This window comes from Morone saxatilis, unplaced genomic scaffold (assembly GCF_004916995.1).
Source record: "Morone saxatilis isolate NCDOM2014 unplaced genomic scaffold, NCSU_SB_2.0 Contig23, whole genome shotgun sequence".
In the NCBI taxonomy this organism is placed as follows: Eukaryota; Metazoa; Chordata; class Actinopteri; family Moronidae; genus Morone; species Morone saxatilis.
The window spans coordinates 20,604,879-20,625,479 of record NW_023339796.1 but is presented as its reverse complement, the minus strand read 5'-3'; the positions used below and the strand labels follow the sequence as shown (position 1 = coordinate 20,625,479).

The 20,601-nt window shown below is 40.3% G+C and overlaps 2 protein-coding genes across 2 annotated transcripts in view; one reads left to right on the top strand and one right to left on the bottom strand.

The window, feature by feature from the left end:
- Positions 1 to 4,010, bottom strand: part of odr4 (odr-4 GPCR localization factor homolog) — a gene marked incomplete in the record, with an annotated part of 8,236 nt that extends 4,226 nt beyond the window's left edge. Inside the window, 7 exon segments of the mRNA XM_035671482.1 lie at positions 423 to 566; positions 1,178 to 1,214; positions 1,292 to 1,398; positions 2,419 to 2,511; positions 2,640 to 2,756; positions 3,487 to 3,590; positions 3,883 to 4,010. Of these exon segments, the coding sequence (XP_035527375.1) occupies positions 423 to 566; positions 1,178 to 1,214; positions 1,292 to 1,398; positions 2,419 to 2,511; positions 2,640 to 2,756; positions 3,487 to 3,585 (597 nt within the window).
- A 521-nt stretch (positions 4,011 to 4,531) lies between these two features.
- Positions 4,532 to 20,601, top strand: part of LOC118334829 (nucleoprotein TPR-like) — a 27,026-nt gene continuing 10,956 nt past the window's right edge. Inside the window, 33 exon segments of the mRNA XM_035670903.1 lie at positions 4,532 to 4,795; positions 5,539 to 5,643; positions 5,951 to 6,015; positions 6,506 to 6,596; positions 6,713 to 6,816; positions 7,290 to 7,454; positions 8,178 to 8,270; positions 8,733 to 8,813; positions 8,940 to 9,027; positions 9,298 to 9,435; positions 9,538 to 9,632; positions 10,315 to 10,512; positions 10,653 to 10,760; positions 10,904 to 11,127; positions 12,144 to 12,307; positions 12,415 to 12,539; positions 12,663 to 12,811; positions 12,895 to 13,057; positions 14,123 to 14,257; positions 15,756 to 15,896; positions 16,008 to 16,212; positions 16,331 to 16,527; positions 16,657 to 16,797; positions 17,466 to 17,582; positions 17,710 to 17,913; positions 18,072 to 18,253; positions 18,416 to 18,563; positions 18,686 to 18,851; positions 19,854 to 19,924; positions 19,926 to 19,949; positions 19,951 to 19,968; positions 20,260 to 20,390; positions 20,562 to 20,601. The exon segment at positions 20,562 to 20,601 is cut by the window's right edge and continues 109 nt beyond it. Of these exon segments, the coding sequence (XP_035526796.1) occupies positions 4,645 to 4,795; positions 5,539 to 5,643; positions 5,951 to 6,015; positions 6,506 to 6,596; positions 6,713 to 6,816; positions 7,290 to 7,454; positions 8,178 to 8,270; positions 8,733 to 8,813; positions 8,940 to 9,027; positions 9,298 to 9,435; positions 9,538 to 9,632; positions 10,315 to 10,512; positions 10,653 to 10,760; positions 10,904 to 11,127; positions 12,144 to 12,307; positions 12,415 to 12,539; positions 12,663 to 12,811; positions 12,895 to 13,057; positions 14,123 to 14,257; positions 15,756 to 15,896; positions 16,008 to 16,212; positions 16,331 to 16,527; positions 16,657 to 16,797; positions 17,466 to 17,582; positions 17,710 to 17,913; positions 18,072 to 18,253; positions 18,416 to 18,563; positions 18,686 to 18,851; positions 19,854 to 19,924; positions 19,926 to 19,949; positions 19,951 to 19,968; positions 20,260 to 20,390; positions 20,562 to 20,601 (4,227 nt within the window). The 5' untranslated portion in view covers positions 4,532 to 4,644.

Here is a 20,601-nt window from a genome sequence, read left to right as displayed (position 1 = left end):
ATTCTCGTAATATTATGACTTTATTCTCGTAGACCTAATATTATGACTTTATTCTCGTAATATTATGACTTTATTCTCGTAGTTTCCAAAAATTACTCTTAGTATGGCCCTAATACTCCGTCGCACCTTTGAGCAAACATCCAAAAAAGATTGTTATGTTTTGTTAAAGAGCTTCAGGTAAATACAGGTTTTATAGATTACTTTCTGAACCGTTTTCTCAGTGTTGGTTAGATTAATATAACCTGTCCAGCTGTGAGCTCTGTGTCTTCTGGCAGCTTTTTTCCGTCGATCAGACAAATTCCACTCTGAATCTGGTCTGCCCACACTTTCAGTCCCTCCTGAAACAAAGTGTTAGACCTGAGAACAGTGCCACTTAAGTTCCTGAAAATGTATGCGTGTGTGGGTGTGGTGCGTGCTCCAACCTTAAGACATTTATCCATATTTTCTGTACTGGTTCTGTTGTCTGGTAGTGGTACCAACATGTCCACATTTAAACAACATGACACCATGCTCCAGGAGGAACACACTCCTGACTGGTACTTCCAGTCTGCAGGCTTGGCCATACTCTGGAACAGCCAATGACATTGATATGATTGCTAACCACACTGCTGCATGTTTAAATCTAAATACAAGTCTGAGTAGGCTCTTCGGTCTGTCACAAGCTTGAATCCTTAGTGCCTGATCCAATTCATGTCAAGTGAGATCTTGAAGACATTCAGAATAATTAGGATGGACCTTTGGAATGTTTCTTTAAAGGGTTTCAGTATCTATTAACTCAACAGATTTCACCTTTCCTTTGCTGTTGGTAGATCAGTGATAAAAACATTTGAACTGAGGCTTACACATTATAACTGGCTTAAAGGGATGGTTTGGGTTTTTTGAAGTGGGGTAGCATGAGACACTTATCCACAGTCAGTGTACAGCAGACGGCAGTAGGCACGCCCCCTGTTTGGACCAGCAGACAGGAGCATGGAAACTAAGCAATGAACGACTGTGGACGGAGGCAGAAAAACATATTTTAACCACCTAGAAAAAAAACACCCACCAAAGAAAATCAATGTCACTGGTAGTTTACGTGTAGGCCAACTGCCGTCTACTGTAGGTAATACAACCCCACTTCAAGTCTGCAGACTAATGACTGCAGAAGGAAGCTGAAATGAAAGATCAGTAAACTAACCTTGGGATCTTTGACGTCAAAGGTTCTGCAGACTGTTCTGATGTGGCGTTAAAGAATATCCAAACAGTATGTGGTGGCTACCTTATCCAATGAGAAGGCTGTGCAAAAGGATACTTTCTGGTTTTGGGGTTGACGTGCAGCGTGACACAGTCTGTGACGTCATCATCTGCAGGGTTCCACAGATGCTCCGAGGAGATCAGGTTCTCCACTGCAAAAACCAGCTACACACAGAAAGTAAACACACACACACACACACACACAAGGATCAGAAGAGTAGGACACACTAACAGGTATAGGCAGATAACCAAAGCAACTGTGATGTCTAAATGTCCTCCCAGAGCTTCCTTCCCGGATCATCGTTGTACTTAAAGCATTTATTTCATATAAACAGAGACTCATAATGAATGCTACTGTTGCTCTGTGTCTGCTGGATGTCTACGTAGATAGTGGCTCACTAAAACATTTATGTCTTTCTACCTTTCCAGTGTTTCTGTTATACTTTGCGACCACAGAAAAGAAAATCTTCCTTTTTATGTAAAGTTTAAATTACTATGTAACTCTTACTCTTCACAGCAGAGTTGAAAGCTAGATAGTCAGTAGCTGATGGTTACAAGTCCTTGCAATTTTTTTTGTAAAACAAAAGCCCCCCCCACTGCTGAAAAGAAACATTGCTTTCTGATAGACGTTTTAAGTTGCTGCTAGTAACAGTGCTTCCTCATTTGAAACTCTTTATTGTGGTGTGCCCCAAGGTTCTGTCCTGGGTCCTGTTCTTTTCACCTTGTAAGCTTCCCTTTAGTAGATAAGTCACTTTAAATTAATCTACAATCACTGCTATGCAGAAAATATTCAATTATACATCTTGTTCTGGGTTTGTTAGTTGTTTCTCAATCCAAGCGTAAAACTGAAGGAGACTGTGCTTTTGACGTTGTTATACTAACGTTACACTTTGGAACTGTCTCCCTTTAGACTTAGACTTTAAATATGTCGACACTGTTTGTTTTCATTTATCTATTGTTTATGCGGGTGGTTATAGCTATTTTATGGAATTTTCACTCACTTTATTCTTAAGTGTGAGTTCTAGGAAAAGTGCGATAGAAATAAACCTACAGTTTGATAAGCAATAAGACATGTGATGGCTGTGTATCTATCAGCTGATTTGAATAATTTTCCCCCTGTGGCCTAATGCAGCTTTAATAGTGTGTACATCATGTACACGTACAGTGTGTCTATATGAATCTCACCTGGCGGAGTGTGGTTAGTGTGTCCTTTGCATCAGTATCAGTAATGATGAAGACTCCCAATACAGACAAGCCTCCAGGCAGCATCCGAGACACCTGAAAACAGATCAAACTAATTCTAAAAGAACCTCCACACACTGAGTTATCATACAGTACACTTACTAATACACACCAGACTACGTGTGAGCGTGTATTGGGATCGAGCCTCGTCCCTCTTAGCGTACCTGTCGAGCATGCTCAGTCACCCACTCCTTGTCCAGAGCGTTTCCAGCTGCCGCAGTAGACTCCTCCTTTTGGGGTGTCCGAGTTGCCATGACAACAAAATCCCTTTGGGTTGAGCTCTGAAATGTTTAGTCATTAATATCAATTTACTGTGTCTTCACTCCACATTCATCACACACTCTTCCACATCATATCATGTCATATTATGAGAGGCAACACTCCAATACATCACACAAACCACATACACAGCTTTACAGATGTATTAGCCAGTTTAAAGTTTGTATGATGTAGTCCTGTGTTACAGGTGAAGTGGCTATTTCTTAGTTACATTCTAACCAAAATGTAAGCAGACTGAGTGATATCTAGCTGTTTTAATGGTTGAACTGCACCATTAATCAAAATATTATCAAAATCTCATTATGGAGAAGTGCAATATGCAAATCACAGAAGCTGCAGTTTTTCACTTATGGTCCAATGTGTGACAAACAACATTATAATACATATTATATAATATATAAAGTACTGTAGTGCTGCAGAGATGCCCTGGCCTACAAATCGTGTTCTACGAATTTAAGAAAACATGTTGTTTTGTTACAGACCCCGATAGAAGTTACATCATCATGATTTTAATAGTTTTTTTCAGTGAAAACGGATCATTCCCCCACTATTCGTGCATCATATCACAATCCCAATATCTGTCAAAATAATCACAACATGTTGTAACCATATGGCAGCCCTATTTAATGGCAGACTGTTGAATCTAGTGTGGCGCTATATTCTGAAGCGGAAGGAAACCAAACAACAGGCCAGTATCACTCACTTCATACAAATATTAGTGTATAACTTTACCTGTCCAATAAGCAGGCCTGTGACTGGACCTACTTGTTGCTCACATAGTTTAGACACATATCCCTCCACAGCATCTTCTACTATGTAGCCACGACCCATACTGCCTATGGAGTGTGGAAAGAGATGGAGAGGTGATGCAAGATACACACAATATAGCATAGCCACTTTATCAGTATGTCTGCAATAAGTGCTGGGAAAGTGAGCTGTGGAAGAATGAACACGTTCAACTTAAGCTCAGCGTTAAGTCATGCGTTTGAGGGCTGTCTGCCCCTCTAACTTTAGCTAGCTGATATTCACATACTGCCTGTAGCTAACGTTTGATGGTTAGCTGCAATTTAAAAGAGTTGCTACAGCTTGAACGCCAAGAGCCTATCCATGTAGCTTGAAGGAAAATACCTGAGAGAAACAAGACAGTAGGTAAAATATGAACCAGAAGGCAGGAGGCTCGCTGTTAATATTGACAGCTGGCAGTGGTTCGTCAGCAGAGCGGAAAAAACTCAATTTACAACAATGCTTTCTGCTGTGACGTAGTTCCGTCGCACCTCTCTGTCGTAGTGGGTTAATCGAGGTAAAAAGGTGAAGTTACACAACGACAGACAGACAACTAACGGAACATTGTTCTCTTCAAAATAAAAGTTGTAGTAACCACTAAAGCTTGTGGCTAGTTTTACACACGTTAGACATTAAGGTTGCACTTCAGCTATAGATGAACTATAATTAAAGCTTACAAAAGCAACTAACTAAATGACTATACTGAGAATAGAAGCATTGTAACTGTCACATTACATATCAATGAAACTATGAATGTATGTACTTCTGTCTGCGGTGGTACCACACTAGTGCGGTTGAAGTGCTTATGTCAAGGCTTCCGCTGTCATACAAGGTTTCCAATACATACCGAATCAAGTTTTACAATTAAAACAGCAACTTTTAACTTAGTCAGCGCAATTCCATTCATTTCATCCGGAGATACTAGTATACGATTGTCAATGATTGCTTTATTTTGAAAGTTTGGAGTGGATATCCCGCCCTTGTATGAGTGCGGTTTGACGCTTTCTCGGCAAGTTATCAGCGGGTTTGTGGACGGTATATAGTACAAAATTAAATTACCAGAGTCTGGTGTTCATTCACTTTTATTTTTCGGGGCCGTAGGTGGAGATGGCGGCCGTCCTGCTGCAGGTCCTGGAGCGGACGGAGTTGAACAAACTCCCGAAAGGCGCCCAGAACAAGCTCGAGAAGTTTGTAACGGAGCTGCAGAATGCTAACGAGGCGCTCAAGACGCAGCATGAGCGGTTCAAAGCAGACAGTGGTAGGTAGCAACAGCCAAGTAGAAATTACTTTGCTAATTGTCATGGAAGCTTTGATAGAAAACTCATGTGAAACTCCAGGCTACTACGAAGCTGTCTTCTGATAAATTCGGCCAGAAAATAACTGTTGTGTTTGCCTCACAGTGCTTACAACTGCCCGCTAACAATAGCTACGATGTCACGTAAAGGCTAACTTTGGCGGAAGACATTTATGCCAGCAGTTCTTAAACATGACATTTTATTTAAGGGATTACTGTGTAGTGTGTGAAATCAATGCCGAATTGAAGATCAATTCCCAAATATTTGGTAAAGGTCTGTTATGTTTATATATTTGCCATTAACCGAGGTAAGGATTAGATTTCTATACATTCTATTGAAATTCAAGTGAAGTTTGGCTTGGCGTTTTGTCACAACTTAAAAGCTGCTCACCTGAATTCACAATTATGAATTCTGGATTAACTGATGAATTTAAGAAAATGTGGCTTCCCATGAATCCATCCTACACTGTGAATGAAACCACAATACCATTACCACATTACTATATATGATGGCGACACACTTAAAATCAAAGCATGCATGTCTTGTTGCAGACTACAGTTTACAAAGCTGAGTATCTACAGATGATAAAATCTGTTGCCGTTTCAAACTGTAGCCTTTCAACAGACAGTAGTGTGTCAGATATGGTTATTATGTTGTAAGACATGTGTACTTATGTGTTCCTGTTGAATGTTCTCTGCCCTTACAGAACAGCAGTACTTTGACATTGAAAAGAGACTGGCGGAGAGTCAGGAACAGATCCTGTCTGCTACCAGAGACCTGCAGACACTCAAGGAGGAAAATAAAAAACTCAGTAAGTTTTTACAAATACATTGTTTACACACACTTTCTCTATCCGGCATTACATTATGTTACAAAATTACGGGCATACAGTTCCTACAGTGTTCACCCATTTTGGATGAAAAGAGCAACAAGTTAATTCATCATTTCATCTCAGATCTACTGGTCTGTGACCTTTAACTATTGTACAGTACTTACATAGTTATGTGAACTTTGGCTTTAAAGCAACTGGAATCTCTTAACATTAAGTTTAAAAACTTGGATGAGTGTGGTCTCCTCTTTTTGTGGGCCTCAGTATGAGCAGTGTTCTCTCTGTGCAGATGAAGAGCTGAGCACACTGAAGGGAATCGAGGGAGAGACCTCTGAAGACAAACCGTTACAACAGGTAAACACACACGCACCTCATTAGGATGTAGTGCCAATGATCTTATCAATGATGTTTAAGAAATACTTCACTCAAAAAGTATACATTTATGTTTCTGTTGATAAAATGAGTCTGCAGTCACAATCATTGTTTCAGAGATAGAAGTACACTCAGTTTTGGTCCGGATTGTGTTAAAATTAAAAAAATGTAATTCCATTGATCAGTCAGATCATATGTGTTGTATACATATATTTTTTTCATGAAGTCACCTGTACTGTATATTGTCTGAACAAAGTTGACATAGAGGTTTAAATGTCAATCATAATCTGAGCTATTAATAATTGAATTAAAATAGACTGTTTATTCTGTATGACCAGACCTGTCTATTTATAAAGTAATAAAAGTTAGTAATACTAATAAAAGTCAACCAAATATTTCAAATTTTCTACTAGCACTGGTTAATATTATAGCTCAAGCACTGTATGTAATCTGTATATATTTGTGTCTGCAGCAAACTAAGACCAAGTATGAGATTGAAGCAGAGAAGAGAGAGCTGGCAAGGCTGCTGGAGAAGAGAACGCAGGAGGTGGAAAACCTTACTGGTAAGATATCAGCTTTACACACAGGTTTAGACAGCCCCAAGACAGGAAACAGGATACATCGTATGTTAATAGTTACAGTCAATGTTTGTCTGGTTTATTTTTGTGTGCGTTTGCAGAGGATGTGAAGCGTCTAAATGAGAAGCTGACAGAGACGAGCAAAGTCAAGATGGAGCTGCAGTTAAAACTGGATGACATAGAGTCATCTGAGGCTTCTGTGCAGGTACACGTCAGAAGTTGATGGAAACCACCACAGCTCAGTGTGGAAGTGCTCTAAGTCGCAGCTCATGATTGTAAACCCATATGTTTAAAACCCCACAAATCCTCTTGAAATATAAAGTCAGTAATGTGTCTTCTTCTTACTCTTCTTACTTACTCTAATGTGTGTATGTGTTTTTGGATGCATACTGTTGGGTTATCCTTTGGTGTGCCTTCTATTTATGTTACTGTAGTAACTTTTCCACTTAATAAAGCTAAAACTGCATGTTTGTAGCATCTGACCATCACCAAATGAGTCCCTTAAGCAGTAGCAAAAAAACTCAGAACTCAGAATCAGCATTTTTGTCTTTACTGATCAACTGGTCACAAATCTTCAGTACACCACTGAGGATTATTGTACTGAAACCAGATAATTATAGATAAAGTCTCAAATCATGTGCTTTGTGTGATTACATGCCCTGTGTTTGTATGTTAAAGCACCGGGAGAAGCGCATGGAGCAGGAGAAAGAGCTACTCGAGAATAAAATCGAGTGGTTAAGTGCAGAACTGAAGACCAAAACTGAAGAACTGTTGAACACCAACAGAGAGAAAGGCAAAGAGATACTGGAGCTGCAGGGTAGTCTGAATAACAGCAAGGAGCAGGTAACAAACAAACAATATCCACATAGAGTGAGATTGTGCAATGGTTTTCAAAGTTTGAGACTGTGGGCCCTCCCCACTGACAAAGCTTGGATAAAGACGCCCTCCCCCCGGTTTACTTTCTTAGTTTGGCTCAATTCCTGAATGCCTTATCATGTTCATGATCATGATCATGATATGTTATTTGATCCCATAGCCACTCAACAATGAGCCAATATTGCTGTTTGACATAACTTCAGACTACACCAAATACATAAAAAAGGGATTTATTAGTTTCCTTCTTTGGGGGGAAAAAAACACATTTCTTCCCTGAATGTGTTTGGCCTCCCAAAACCTCTGTTCTACACAAATATAACAATGGTATTCCTTTTGACTTCCATCTCCTGTATTACTACTGACTGTTAAATATGATACAGAGTTAATTGTGCCAGTATGTGCTCTGTTCTCCATGGAAACAGCCTGCCAGCTGGAATCTGTGCTACATTTAGTTGTCGAGCCTATATGAATTATTTAGGTTAAATATTGACCAGATGTTTTTGGTTTGCTGAGCCAGACCAGCTCTAGTTTTAATTCTTAATTTAATCTATATTCCTGAATTTAAGTGATTTTTGCTTGCAAGAAGAACGTATTGGGATGTCACAGGAATGGTACCATCAAACCAGATGGTAGATGATGTGGCAGACGATAGGACATCTGATATCTTAAAATAACTTGTCTCTTCAACAGGTAACCAGACTGGAGAGCCAGCTCGCTTCTCTGAAGGAAACCAGTGACAGTCATAGTAAACGAGCCATAGACCTCAACAACAAACTGAAACAGGTAATACAAACACACGTATGCTCCTCAGCTAAGAATTTGATAGACACTTGGATTTAGGCATTTATTTCTGATGTGATTTGCATTCTGCATGTTTACATCTGAATAGGATGGTTTTGGCAGCTGTATAAGATAGCTGAGGGTCCTCACACCACTGCAAAGACCCTCAGGTCCTCAGAGCGGGGACTGTTGACTGTTGCTCTGATGTTAATTATGAAGTGTGATCTTGCAGTAGTTCCAGACTTTGAAGCGACCCTCCTTCAAGCCAGTAATACCACATTAGGTTCTATAGAAATTCACTTATCATACATTTAACTTGATATGCACAGGACAAACATATTAATAGTGACTGGGGGAAAATATGTGGTAAGTGTGGGCCAGGCAGGATATGTAACCTTAAAAGGCATGCAGGTATGAGTACATGTAGTGTTATTCATTGTTTATATTGTCCACCTGTCTGTCCAGGCTAAAGACGAGCGGACTGCCATGGAGGAGAAATACCGCAATGAGCTCAACGCTCATGTCAAGTTGTCTTCACTCTACAAGGTGAGAATGACTGCAAGGCACCTTGAATAAAAAGTTTAAAAGTAATACTAGACTTTATCTCTTCATTGTGCTGTCATTTTATTCCGTGTGTGCAGTCAGTATGTGATGTCTTTGTTCTCCCTGTAGGGGGCAGCAGCAGACATGGAGACCAAGAACCAAGAACTGAGCAGAGCAGTGGAAGAGCTCAGCAAGCTGGTTAAAGACACTGGGGAAGGTATCACTCCACTCTTTAGTTGTTTTCCAAAAGAATTCTTGCACACGTGCAAACTGTAAATCCTTGTCATAAAATGAGGAGATGATTGTTAGTTACTGTTAGTTTTGTTTTGCTTACTGATATTGTAATTGTATAATGGAAGGTCAGGATAAAACTCTACTCTGAATCAGGAAAAATGCCACTTAAGTCACTGTGTTTGTGTGTGAAGTGTAGCTTTCATCTAATAAGTATACATGATGACCTATGTAATTGATGTAACTGTCTTTTCAGCCAATAAGACTCTAGAAAAGAAGGTGTCTGAGGGAGAAGAACTAAAAACTAAGCTTGAGGCAGAGCTTATAGAGAAGATCAAGAAAATGGAGAAAGAGCTGGAAAACGCCACAATGAAGGCTGCTGGCAAACACTGCTGTAAGAGCATACACACATTTGGAATATTTTAAATCTAACTTTCATACCAAGGTTTGTGTGTACAACACCCAACCACCTTTATTAACGTCTGTTCTGCTGCAGGTGCACTCTCTCTGACTGAGGAGCAGTTGGACTCCATGTGTCCATCAGCAGCTGCCATCGCTGCAATTGTCAAGCCTGGCATGAAGTTCTTCGATGTGAGTTAATGGGACATACCCGGGCTTGGGGATATACTGTTTATCAGTAAGACCATTTTTCTGGTATCAATATATGTCATGATATTGTATGTCAGATAACAAGGTTGTATCTTGGCTGGTGCATCACTGCTGACTCTGCTGCACACCAGCTGGGTTCCTTTTTTCTTTTTTTCATTAATTTTTTAATCAGCTTTATTTACTTAATTTTGTTAATCAAATATTAGGCAACAAAGCTTTAATTAAATTCCACAGATTATAGAACAGATACGAATATATGAACTTCGATATGCTATGTGCTCGTCTGTGTTGAAAAGACAACCCCATTTGAAGATGGTTAAAAGATAAAAGCGAAGTATGTTAATATATAGTCACAGCTTAAATTTTACAATTGATGTAATTTAGCTAGCTAGCTAGTTAGCTAGCATTTGCTAACATCACATTGATACTTGACTAGATTGGTAATCCATCATGAATCCTCTGAAAATGGTCAGCAGTTATATAAGTTGTATGTAGTTTGTACATTTAGGGCTGAAACATAGAAAAGCAGTAGGTATTATCCACTGAAGTGTAGAATTTGGCTTTATAATGGTTTATAACGGTTAAGTAACCAGTCTACCTGGCACACACTATGATTTGTTGCAGCAGGTATGAATTCTTCCTCATCTCTCCCCCCTGTGTTTAGCTGTATAACGCATATGCAGAGTGTCAGACGCAGCTTCAGCTCGAGAAGCAGGAGACCAGGAGAGTGAGCAGAGTGCTGGATGAGATCGTCCAGGAGGTCGAGTCCAAGGCTCCCGTCCTCAAGCGTCAGAGAGAGGAGTACGAGAGCATGCAGAGGTCCATGGCCTCCCTGTGCAACAAGCTGGAACAGGCTCGAATGGTCCGGGATACCTTCATGTTCCTTCTGTGTTTGTCAAAGTGTACATTTTAGTGTATTGTCAAGGACATTTATTCACCTTTGATTTGAGATAACACATTCTGTTAAGTCTAACTTGCATTTTTATTACTTTTTGTCATTAGGAGATCTACAGTTTGCAAAAAGAGAAAGAAGAGGCCAAGCAGCTCTGTGATAGAATGGAAAGAGACAAACTGAGGACAGAGAGACAGCTAGAGGATACATCTACACAGGTACACACATGCAGAAGAAAAGATCTAAAGGCAGTCAAATTATTTAACAATCATGTGAACACTGATATAATATTCTGTGCAGCGATTTATTAAAAAAAAACAATATAAAAGGACATCCCTATTGACTGGTGTTTGTTGTCCAGGTATGTGCTCTCCTGGTGGACCTGGAGGAAGCCAGAGGTAATCAGGTGACTAAGGACGACAGCAGCTCTGCCAACATCTCCAGCACTTCAGAGGTCACCAGTACACGCCAGCTGTCCTTCCACAGCGTGGAGGAGCTGCAGAGGCAGAACCAAAGCTTGCTGGGAAGGCTGAGGGAGCTCGAGGAGGAGAAGGACATACAGCAGAGCCAAGTAACATCAGCATGGTAATAGTTGCTCTTATCAATGCTCAAACACAGCTGACTCTCTTTTGCTCAAAGAAACAAATGGTGTACTTTCAGTATCATTCAGCTATAGACAGTTTACACAGGAGGCAGGTTTGTTCCTAAAAGAAGATTACTGTTGACTGTTGTTGAATCCTGAATGAAACCGGTTCAAGAACCAGAGCTAGTTTGGTGGGAAAGGGGTCCTCCTGGTCCACACTTCTTTTCCCAATAGTTCCCGTTTGGAGCCATGATTACAGAGTTTTTGAAACCATTTTACCTCCGTTCACTATCTTACCATCACACTTTAGCTCCTAACTATAGTTTGAGAACCAGTGATCTACTTTGTAGGACTAGTCATTGTTCATTTGCAGATCATAGTGAACGAGAATGAAATTTAGTTTTTTGGTTGTTTTTTTTTATTGATTTACCATGCAAATAAATAAATAAATGAATGAGATTATTTATATGTACTATAGCACTATACGACACACATCATACGCAATAAATTGACAACAGAATTACAGATATTATATCGATTTTATATATAGAATTTGTTTCTGACCTAAACTAAAACCAACAAATCAGCCATCGGCAGTATCTTTAACTGGTCATACTGTAATTTACAGCTGCAACAATTAGTCAATTAATTGATCAGTTGTCTAATATTCAATTAATTGCTGTTAACTTTGGGGCACTCCACAATACAGAGTTTCAAATGAGGAAGCATTGTTACCAGCAGCAACTGAAAACTTTGACCCAAAAAGGTAGGAAGAGATTAATGCGTTAGCCAGAGCTGCAACCATTAGTCGATTAGTTGTCAATCATTAAATTAAATGTTATTTTGATAAATTATAAATAGTTTTTTAAGACAAAATGTCCCAATTAGTGGATATTTTCGGAATATCTTTGGAACATCACCTTGGATTTCTCAGTGCTCAAACAGAGCATTGGTGAACAGTAAATCTACTTGAAATAAATTGTAAACACTAGCTCTCTCTCTCTCTGGTTCCACTCAGTGTGTCAGAGTTGGAGGCCAGTGTGGATAAGCTTCAGAAGGAGGTGGAGCAGCTAAGAGAGCAGAGGAACCAGCTGAAGCAGCTGGCTGACTCCAGTGCCAGACAGAGAGACATGTACAAGGCCCTGCTGACACAGAGCACCGGCTTTAGCCTGCCTCCTCAAGGTGACACCAAAATACCAACATATATGGACCTATGTGGTGAATTGGTTTTGATCAGTCAGTGTGATGCTGTTTACAGACTGAGGTCAAGTTTGTATGTGTGTCTGCAGGTCCAGATTCTTCATCCCAGCCTGCACATGTCAGGCCATCAGTGCCTGCCACTCGTTCTACTCCTCAGAGAGCTGCTGCTGCTGAGTCAGTACAGACCGCTCAGGCTAAAGCTGCGTTAAAACAGGTACATGCAAACATCTGGACACAAGCTTAAATTTGCATTTCTCTTCTTTCATATGAAATGGGGGGGAGAATTCTCAAATTGAGCAGCTGTTTTGAATGGATGTGTGTGTCTGTATGTTTCCAGTTAAATGATGCATTCACCCTGTATAAGAAGGAGAAGGCAGAGAATGACAGGATGTTGAATGAAACAAACGACAAGCTGCAGAAGCAGCTGACAGAACTCCGCTCCAGCCACGCCAAGCTGACCTCTCAGCTAGAGTTCAGCAACAAGAGGTTTGTTAGGTCCAATACTGCTGCACCTGCCTCATATTTCAGTTCTGGGAGATCATTTTATGCTGTGTGTGTGTGTGTGTCAGGTATGAGATGCTCCAGGAGACAGTGTCAGCCTACCGCAGAGAGATCTCCGCCATACAGGCAAGGAGCCAAAAAATGGCTGCAACAGCCCAACGTCATGAGCACATCATCCACACAATGAGCCAGGACCTGCGTCAGGCTAGCGAAAAACTGGCACTGGAAGAGGTAAGGAAGAAGAGAAGCTAAAATATGTTAAGGAGTGTTGCACAATGACAAAAGGTTAGATCCAAGAGAGGTGAAAACTGATACCTGATGTCATACTTGATCTCCAGATGTTTTATGTTTGTGACTTATTAAATGGACTACATTTACTTGGCTGTCTTCATTGGTGTTAAGCAGATTGATCATACATAGACCGTAGTTTTTTTCATATATAATAATAAAGTCTTATATCTTTCTTGTTCCTCTTGGGTTTTGGGGTTCAATTGCAATTTTCCCTACCTGCAAGTTTACTATAAAAACATCCATATTCTTTAAATTCTGTTAACAGTTTTGGGCTGGGGCTAATGTCTCTATGTAACTCATAGTAGAATGGTATTCTGTCAACTTTGTACAGTTGTCAGCAGGGATGTTCACTCATTTCAACAGGCTGTTTCTTAAACCTGAAAAAAATAACTCTGCTGCCTATGATATATGGTAATATTGTGCAACATTATTATTATTTATTCTTCGATGTGTCCCAGGATGAAATGGCAATTTAAATTTGTATAATTTTATGGGAAAAAAGAGGGCAGACTTGCTGTTTTTCAGGCAACTTTAGCCTGACTTTTGTTGTCAGAAGATGCCAAATCACTTGTTTAATTTCTTCTATACATTATTACAAACTTGCTAAACATCAGGAGACGCACACACTTCCCCGGCTGAAGCAGAAATAGGACATGAACTGTGCCATTCTAACAGATTATCCCATAATGTTTGATAAGTGGCCATTAGAGTTGCCTTGTAAACATTAAATTGTTCAATAATGGAGCCTTTGACCCTGTTGTAAAGTCTGATGACAACAAAGTGTGTCTGCTATATGAGAATCTGTTTGGCATGTATGTACCTCTTATGTATGTACCCAAACTGATTATATCGCCCTTTCCCTGTGAACAACCAGACTGCAAAGTTTTGTTCTAATGCATTAATGACTACCAAAAGACTGATTTTTGACCTCGTTATGAATTCTGCCTCGCTCTTTTCTCTGGCTCTCAATAATGACCTAATTCTTTAATTTTCTCCTGTCTGCAGGTCCGCGTAGGGAACTTGACGAAAGAGAGAGACATGTTAAGACAAGCAGAGAGTCGACTCAGTCGAGAGAAGGAGGCAATGCTGGCTGAACAACGTAACCAGAACCTGCTGCTCACCAACCTCAAGACTATACAGGTACCATGTCATGTTTGTTTTTTTTGTTTTTTTATTGACTCTCACTTTGTTTTTCTCATTTCATACAGTAACAGTGTTCTGTATTCGACAGCAAGAGTCATGCAATATTATATTGTATTATATTAATATATAATAAAATACTATTATAAATTATATATTAACAATATTATATTCTTATTATTATTAAATCTTCCTGTTAACAGATGGAGAGTGTTTTTCAATGAATAATAATAATAATGACTTTACATCAATCAAATAGGGCTGAACGATTTGGAAAAATAATCTAATTGGGATTTTTTCCCCCAATATTGTAATTGCTTTTTTTATATATATATAATTGCATATTTTAATATGACATTTTTTATTTATTTTTTATTTTATCCTCTTTTTTTCCCAACAAAACATAATGAATGATTTAAATATGACCAACACAATATTAGATACATTTAGTGTAAAATGTTCTTTCCCATAGGCTGGGCCTATTTGTTAGAATTAAATTAAAAGATGTATGACTTGAAATAAATGACATTTTTATTTAACTGCTCATTAACAAGAAACATCTGTGGCTTCCGCCACTGTGCATTTAAAAGTAATTTAAACAAAAAGGCATGCACTTTGTAAACACTGTGCAAAATTTACAGTCTTAAGAAAAAAATAATTTAAAATTATATGTATCTTACTGCTCCCAAGTCAGTAAACATTTCACACAACTGAAACTTTAGAATTTGCCTCTACTACTTTAAAATATTTTATAAAATCAAAGTTAAATGAAGTTCAATCAAGCGTATTTATCAATGCCATGAACCCAGGCTTGTCACCGTGCTGAGAGGCATCATAATCTTTGGCTATGAAACTCGGTTATTGCCCGAGTGATTTTCCCCATGCCGTTTTGAATTACGTTCATATGAGTTGACACTTTCAAACATTTCGGTCAGTGATCCTGTCTTGAGGTATTTATCTTGTCTGGCGCACTGGTGTTCGGCATTTTGCCATACAACTGTCATACATTGATTTGTGGTATTTTTTGAAGTGCTGGAACAAGTTTGTAGTGTTACCCCGTGAAGTAGCAACGGGAGCACGGCATGCTCTGCACAACACCTGACGCTGGCGGAGCATCTTCTTTTTTGAAACCAAAATAGTTTCCACACCACCGACGTGCTGTTCCTCTTCAAGACTAAAGTTCCAGCTGTGTCAGTTTCTGACTGTTCCGTCGAGCCAGAGGGCCATTGCGCAAACATGTTAAAGGGCAGCATGAAAAGTTCTCCACTCTTTCGCTAGCGTCACGTGACCACCTTGTAATCACGCACGTTGCGGTTAGAAAATTACATTTTATCATATCGCGATATTATCGTTGCAGCCCTACAATCAAAGTGAAATTCTTTTCCTGTGTCACCTTATTGCATCCACTATGATTCAGGATTTGACGTTACCAAAACCTACATAAACCTTAAATTCATTTTTTATTTTTTATTTTTTCTCCTCCTCTCTCTTGATGTAGTTGACTATGGAGCGTACAGAGACGGACAGTCGCCAGCGGCTAAACAACAAGGTAGAGCAACTGGAGGCAGAACTGGCTTCAATGAAGACCAGGTTGGACCAGGAAGTAGCACAGAGACACAGCCTTGGGCGCACAATGGACGTACGTAGAGTGTAATGCATGTGTATTTATATATGTTTCTAATTAAGTGTTGTTAAACACAGCATGTAATCTTGTCTTATTATCCCTCTGTCACCTCCATCTCCTCGCCAGTCTCAGTTATTAGAAGCCAAGAAACAGCTGGAGACCCAGAACACCTTGCAGCAGAAGACCAGGGAGTTGCTGCGTACCTCTGAACAGCAGGTGACAGCGCTGAAAGCCCAGCTGGCTTCTGCTTCATCCTCTGAAGCTGTCACCGCCTCCAGCAACACTAGCACCCCGGCTACCAGAGCTGCAGGCCTCAGAGCGCCACTTAGAGGTAAACAGCGGTACTCAGCAGTGAAAGGCTAATATCATATCTGAAGTGCTGAAGAATAACTCAGATGTGGAAGTGGCTCTTTATTGTAACCACGTCCCTTGTCTCTGTATACCCTCAGTACGCTCTCCAGTGCCAGCAGCCTCTCAGCAGTCCATCCAATCAGAGCAGGAGCTTATAGAGGTGAAAGGTCTCCTGCGTACCGCTGAGGAACGAAATGGTGAGCTAGCAGATCAGCTAAAGAATGCCAATGCTAGTGTGGAGCAGTACAGGGCGGTGGTGCTGACTCTGGAAGACAGTCTGAAGAAAGAAAAGGAGGTACAGTCTCAGTAATTCAACAACATATTGCACTGTTTTTCCCTTCTATCTTCTCTTTCTTCCCATACACTTTACTACTCGTGCACATTTGTCCCCACACATGTAAACTGACCTTTGTTTATTTTTTAGTCCCGCTCCCCTCTGGAGATCCGGCTGAAGGAGTCGGAGGAGGTGCAGAAACAGCTAGAGAAGAGGATTTTAGAGGTAGAGAAACTGAAGCAGCAGGAGCAAGAACAGAAGAGGAAGGCTGTGGAAGAAGTGGAAAAACAAGTAAGGCTATTGCAAACATTTATACTGTAATGTCTTTCAATCAAGGTTCCTTTAGTGAAATTTTGTTAAATAAATTGTAGACAATTACTTGGTAATTGGGATTACTAAGTTTATCGCCTCTTAGTCTATGAATCAGATATTTGGTCTATCATTTCTTGCGTGACATTTTATGCCTTAAGTAAACAGGGTTCCCACATATCCTGGAAAACCTTGAAAATTTGGATTTTTAGAGACTAGTTTTCCGGTCCTGGAAACACCTGGAAATTGATTAAAATGACCAAATATCCTGGAAATAATAGATGTTGTGTTTATGACCATTTGTGAGCAAGTGCTACTCTGTATTATATATGCTGTCAAGAAAAGTCCTTAAAAATTATTTCTTAATTTAATATATATGTGTGTTTTGGACTGTTGGTCTGAAATGATCCGATTCTGTTATTCATATAATAGTTAGTTATCAGCTCTGTTCTTGAGCATATTCCATTTATCTGTAGAGGCACAATAAAACTGGAGAATCTTAATAAATTGTATGATTATTAATCGCTTAGACAGACTTGACTAGCAGTTCAATTTGGACTTGGGACATCAGTGTATTTTCGCTCTGACCGTAGAGGCTAAACAGTGTAGACCTCTGTGTCTGTAGTTATTTCCTCTTATGTCTCTTCCAGGTGTGTGAGCTGCAGCGCATTCTGAAGGACAGCCAGGCAGAGCAGCGTGAGGCGCTGGAGAGAGCTACTGCTGCTGTAACACTGGAGCAGAAGGCCATACAGGACAGCCTGCTGCAGGTTCATTAACTCACACTCACACACACTCTCAGACACACACTTTCTCTCTCGCACACACACACACACGAATCAGAAAGCTGCGTTAACTTGTTTAAGCTTAACTGGTTCCCCTCTATCCTCCTCTCAGACGAAGCTAGCTGGAGAGGCACAGGCTAAGTATGAGCGTGAGCTAATGCTTCATGCTGCTGATGTGGAGGCCCTGCAAGAGCTGAAGAAAAGATACCAGCAAGAAGCAGCACAGAAGAGGGAGTTAGAGGAGCGACTGAACAAGGCATCCTCCCTTCTGCAGGAGAAAACGGCAGCCTGGAACACAGGGGAGAAACAGCTGAAGGTAGGATGACTAACCCAAAATTGCTTCTAGTGAATAAAATTAATATAAAATGTAGCTAGTTTGCCTTTGTTGTATGTTGTAAAGTATCTTAAGTCGTCACTAGAGGAAACCAAGCTCTAGAAGAATGTTTCTGATTGGTCATTTTGACTGCCTTTCAGGAGGATCTGTCCAATAAGAGTCTTCGCTGTACAGAGCTGGGGAAGCAGAATGCACTCCTGCACGAGCAGATGGATGAAATGGCCACCAGGAGTCGTCAGGTGCAACAACAGCAGCAGCTGCAGCTTGACCTGTCGTTTAGTGAGGAAGGGAAGACCACTGAACAGATACTCGAAATACTCAGGTAACAATGCAACACCACTGCTGTGTGTGATTAACACATGTGAGAAGAGAGATTGTTACACTGAATGGAGGGCAAAGTAAACCCTAATTTTGTCTTTACAGTTTCCACTTAACGTCTCAGTGTGAAGCCATTGGGTTTGAGTTTGAAATGTGTGTGTTGTAGGTTTGTGCGGCGTGAGAAAGAGATTGCTGTGGCTCAAAGTGAAGCTTCTGAGGGAGAAGCTCTTCGCCACAAACAGCGAGTGGAACACCTAGACAGAGAAGTGAAGGACCTGCAGGAAGCTCTGAACGCCGAGCGGGAGAAAATGCAGGTACAAAATGAAGTGATGGAGGACTAGCGATGCATCCCTGTATCCCAAATAAACTTTAGTTTGTGTTGTGTTGAGTGTTTATTATAATTAGTCTGTCTGTTTACTCCTCCTCCTTGGTTCAGGCTACAATGAGGACTTTGGCTCAGCAGGAGGAACAGCTGAAGAAGTTGGAGACTATCAGTGCTCTACAAGAGACCAACAGAATGCTGAAAATGGACAGAGATAAACTGGAACAAGAGCTGCAGCAAGCTCAGGCTAAAGTAAGATTCAACTGTTGCATTTCACTGCGTCCTGCAGTGATCGAATAGCACTTGGACTCATACCCTAAGAGTATCTTTTGTTAGGGCCTGTTTGAATCTCAAAACACTGATGCATACAGGTGATAACTTGCATCACCTCGTTCATCCCTTGCATTGCAGGCCTGCTTTAATTTTAATAATAAAATGTATGTCAGTTTTTACATCTGTATTAAAGAAATGCACATAGCCACCATGACATCACCAAAGGGTTTGTGGACTACTGTTTGAAAGCCTTGAATCTGGCATTTTGACTAAAAGTGACTGTATTTGAACTAGAGAGTGGAGCTAGGAGGAGCGAGTCTATGGTTAACTCAGGTTACCAACCCAGTGGGGCCATAGCCAAGGTACATCCATAATTCATGTTAACTGTCTTCAAACAAAATGTAGTTACGAGAAAAAATTAACAGCCAACTCATTTGTGTTTCTTAGTACAACGGAAGACATTTGTAGGCAACCAAAATGTAACCAACCAAAAACAGTTCACACCTGATTGACAGGTCGCCATGGTAGCCACCTGTCAATCAAACACCTTAGCCACACCCTAAAGCATACCCTGCTTAGTTTTACTCTAAATTGAACCATCATTTGCTAAATGATCATCATGCTGTATGGAAGAAGACTGAAACTAGAGATTGAGACCATAAACTCATTAGGAAACTGTTTACTCATAGACTCATAAACCTAGAAATGGGGTCATTTTCTCATAAGAATCAATGCTGTCTGATATTGGTGCAACAAGTGGATCCCCCCTGCTGGCCATTAGGAAGAATACAGGTTCACAGCACTTCCACATTGGCTTCTCTTCCCACATCGCACTTCTTTACGGTCTATATTTTTTTACCATAACTCCCCTCTGGAGCTGCGTTTTGTGTAATAAGCTGTTATATATCATGTATAAGTGGTTTTTCTTTTATATCCATGTTATCTACAGCCACTGTATTTTGATTTCTCTATCTCTGTCAGGTACAAAGCTCCCATGTCTGGAAATCAGCCCATACATCTTCTTTTGTCTCAGCTGTTCAGAGAAGAAATGGCCTCCCCCTGCAGGCTGATAAGAGGGGGGATACTGGAGGAAGACCTGAAACAGCTTAAAGGCCAAAACACAGGTTGTGTGTGTGCTGTGTGTGTGTGTGTTGTTGTGTGTGTGGTGTGTGTGTGTGTGTGTGTGGTGGTGTTGGTGTGTGTGTGTGTTTACATTGATTAGAAGTAGGCAAGAATATTGCACATCTATGTAGCTGTTTAGTTGCACTTTCTTGCGTATGTCCGATGTATTTTCATTAACTGTTTTATTTTACCTAATACAGCTCATGTTTTGCATTTTGTCCAAAGTTTTATTTTCAAATTTCTACACTTACTGTATTAGTTTCACTTAAAGTTGACTGACTGTCCCTCTACAGCAACTGATTAGCCAACAGAAAGACGGCGATGTTGAGGAGAGACAGAAAATCGCCACTGAGAGAGAAGCTCAGCAGAGGCGCATCGCACAGTTAGCTGAAGAGACAGCCAAGCTGAAGACTGAACTGGCAAGGTAGAACACTGCATCCAGACACTGACTGTGATAGAATGATAGATATTTTTTATTTAGTCCCATTTCTGTTAAAATGACCAGAGCAGAACCTCCAGCAGTGATTGTGTTTAGTGGCAGATGGATCAAAGCATCCCTAAAACCGTAACTTAGATGTATGGTTCTGTGCATCAGATCCAGTGCCAGCAGTAACTCGGCACAGTCTCAGCTGCAA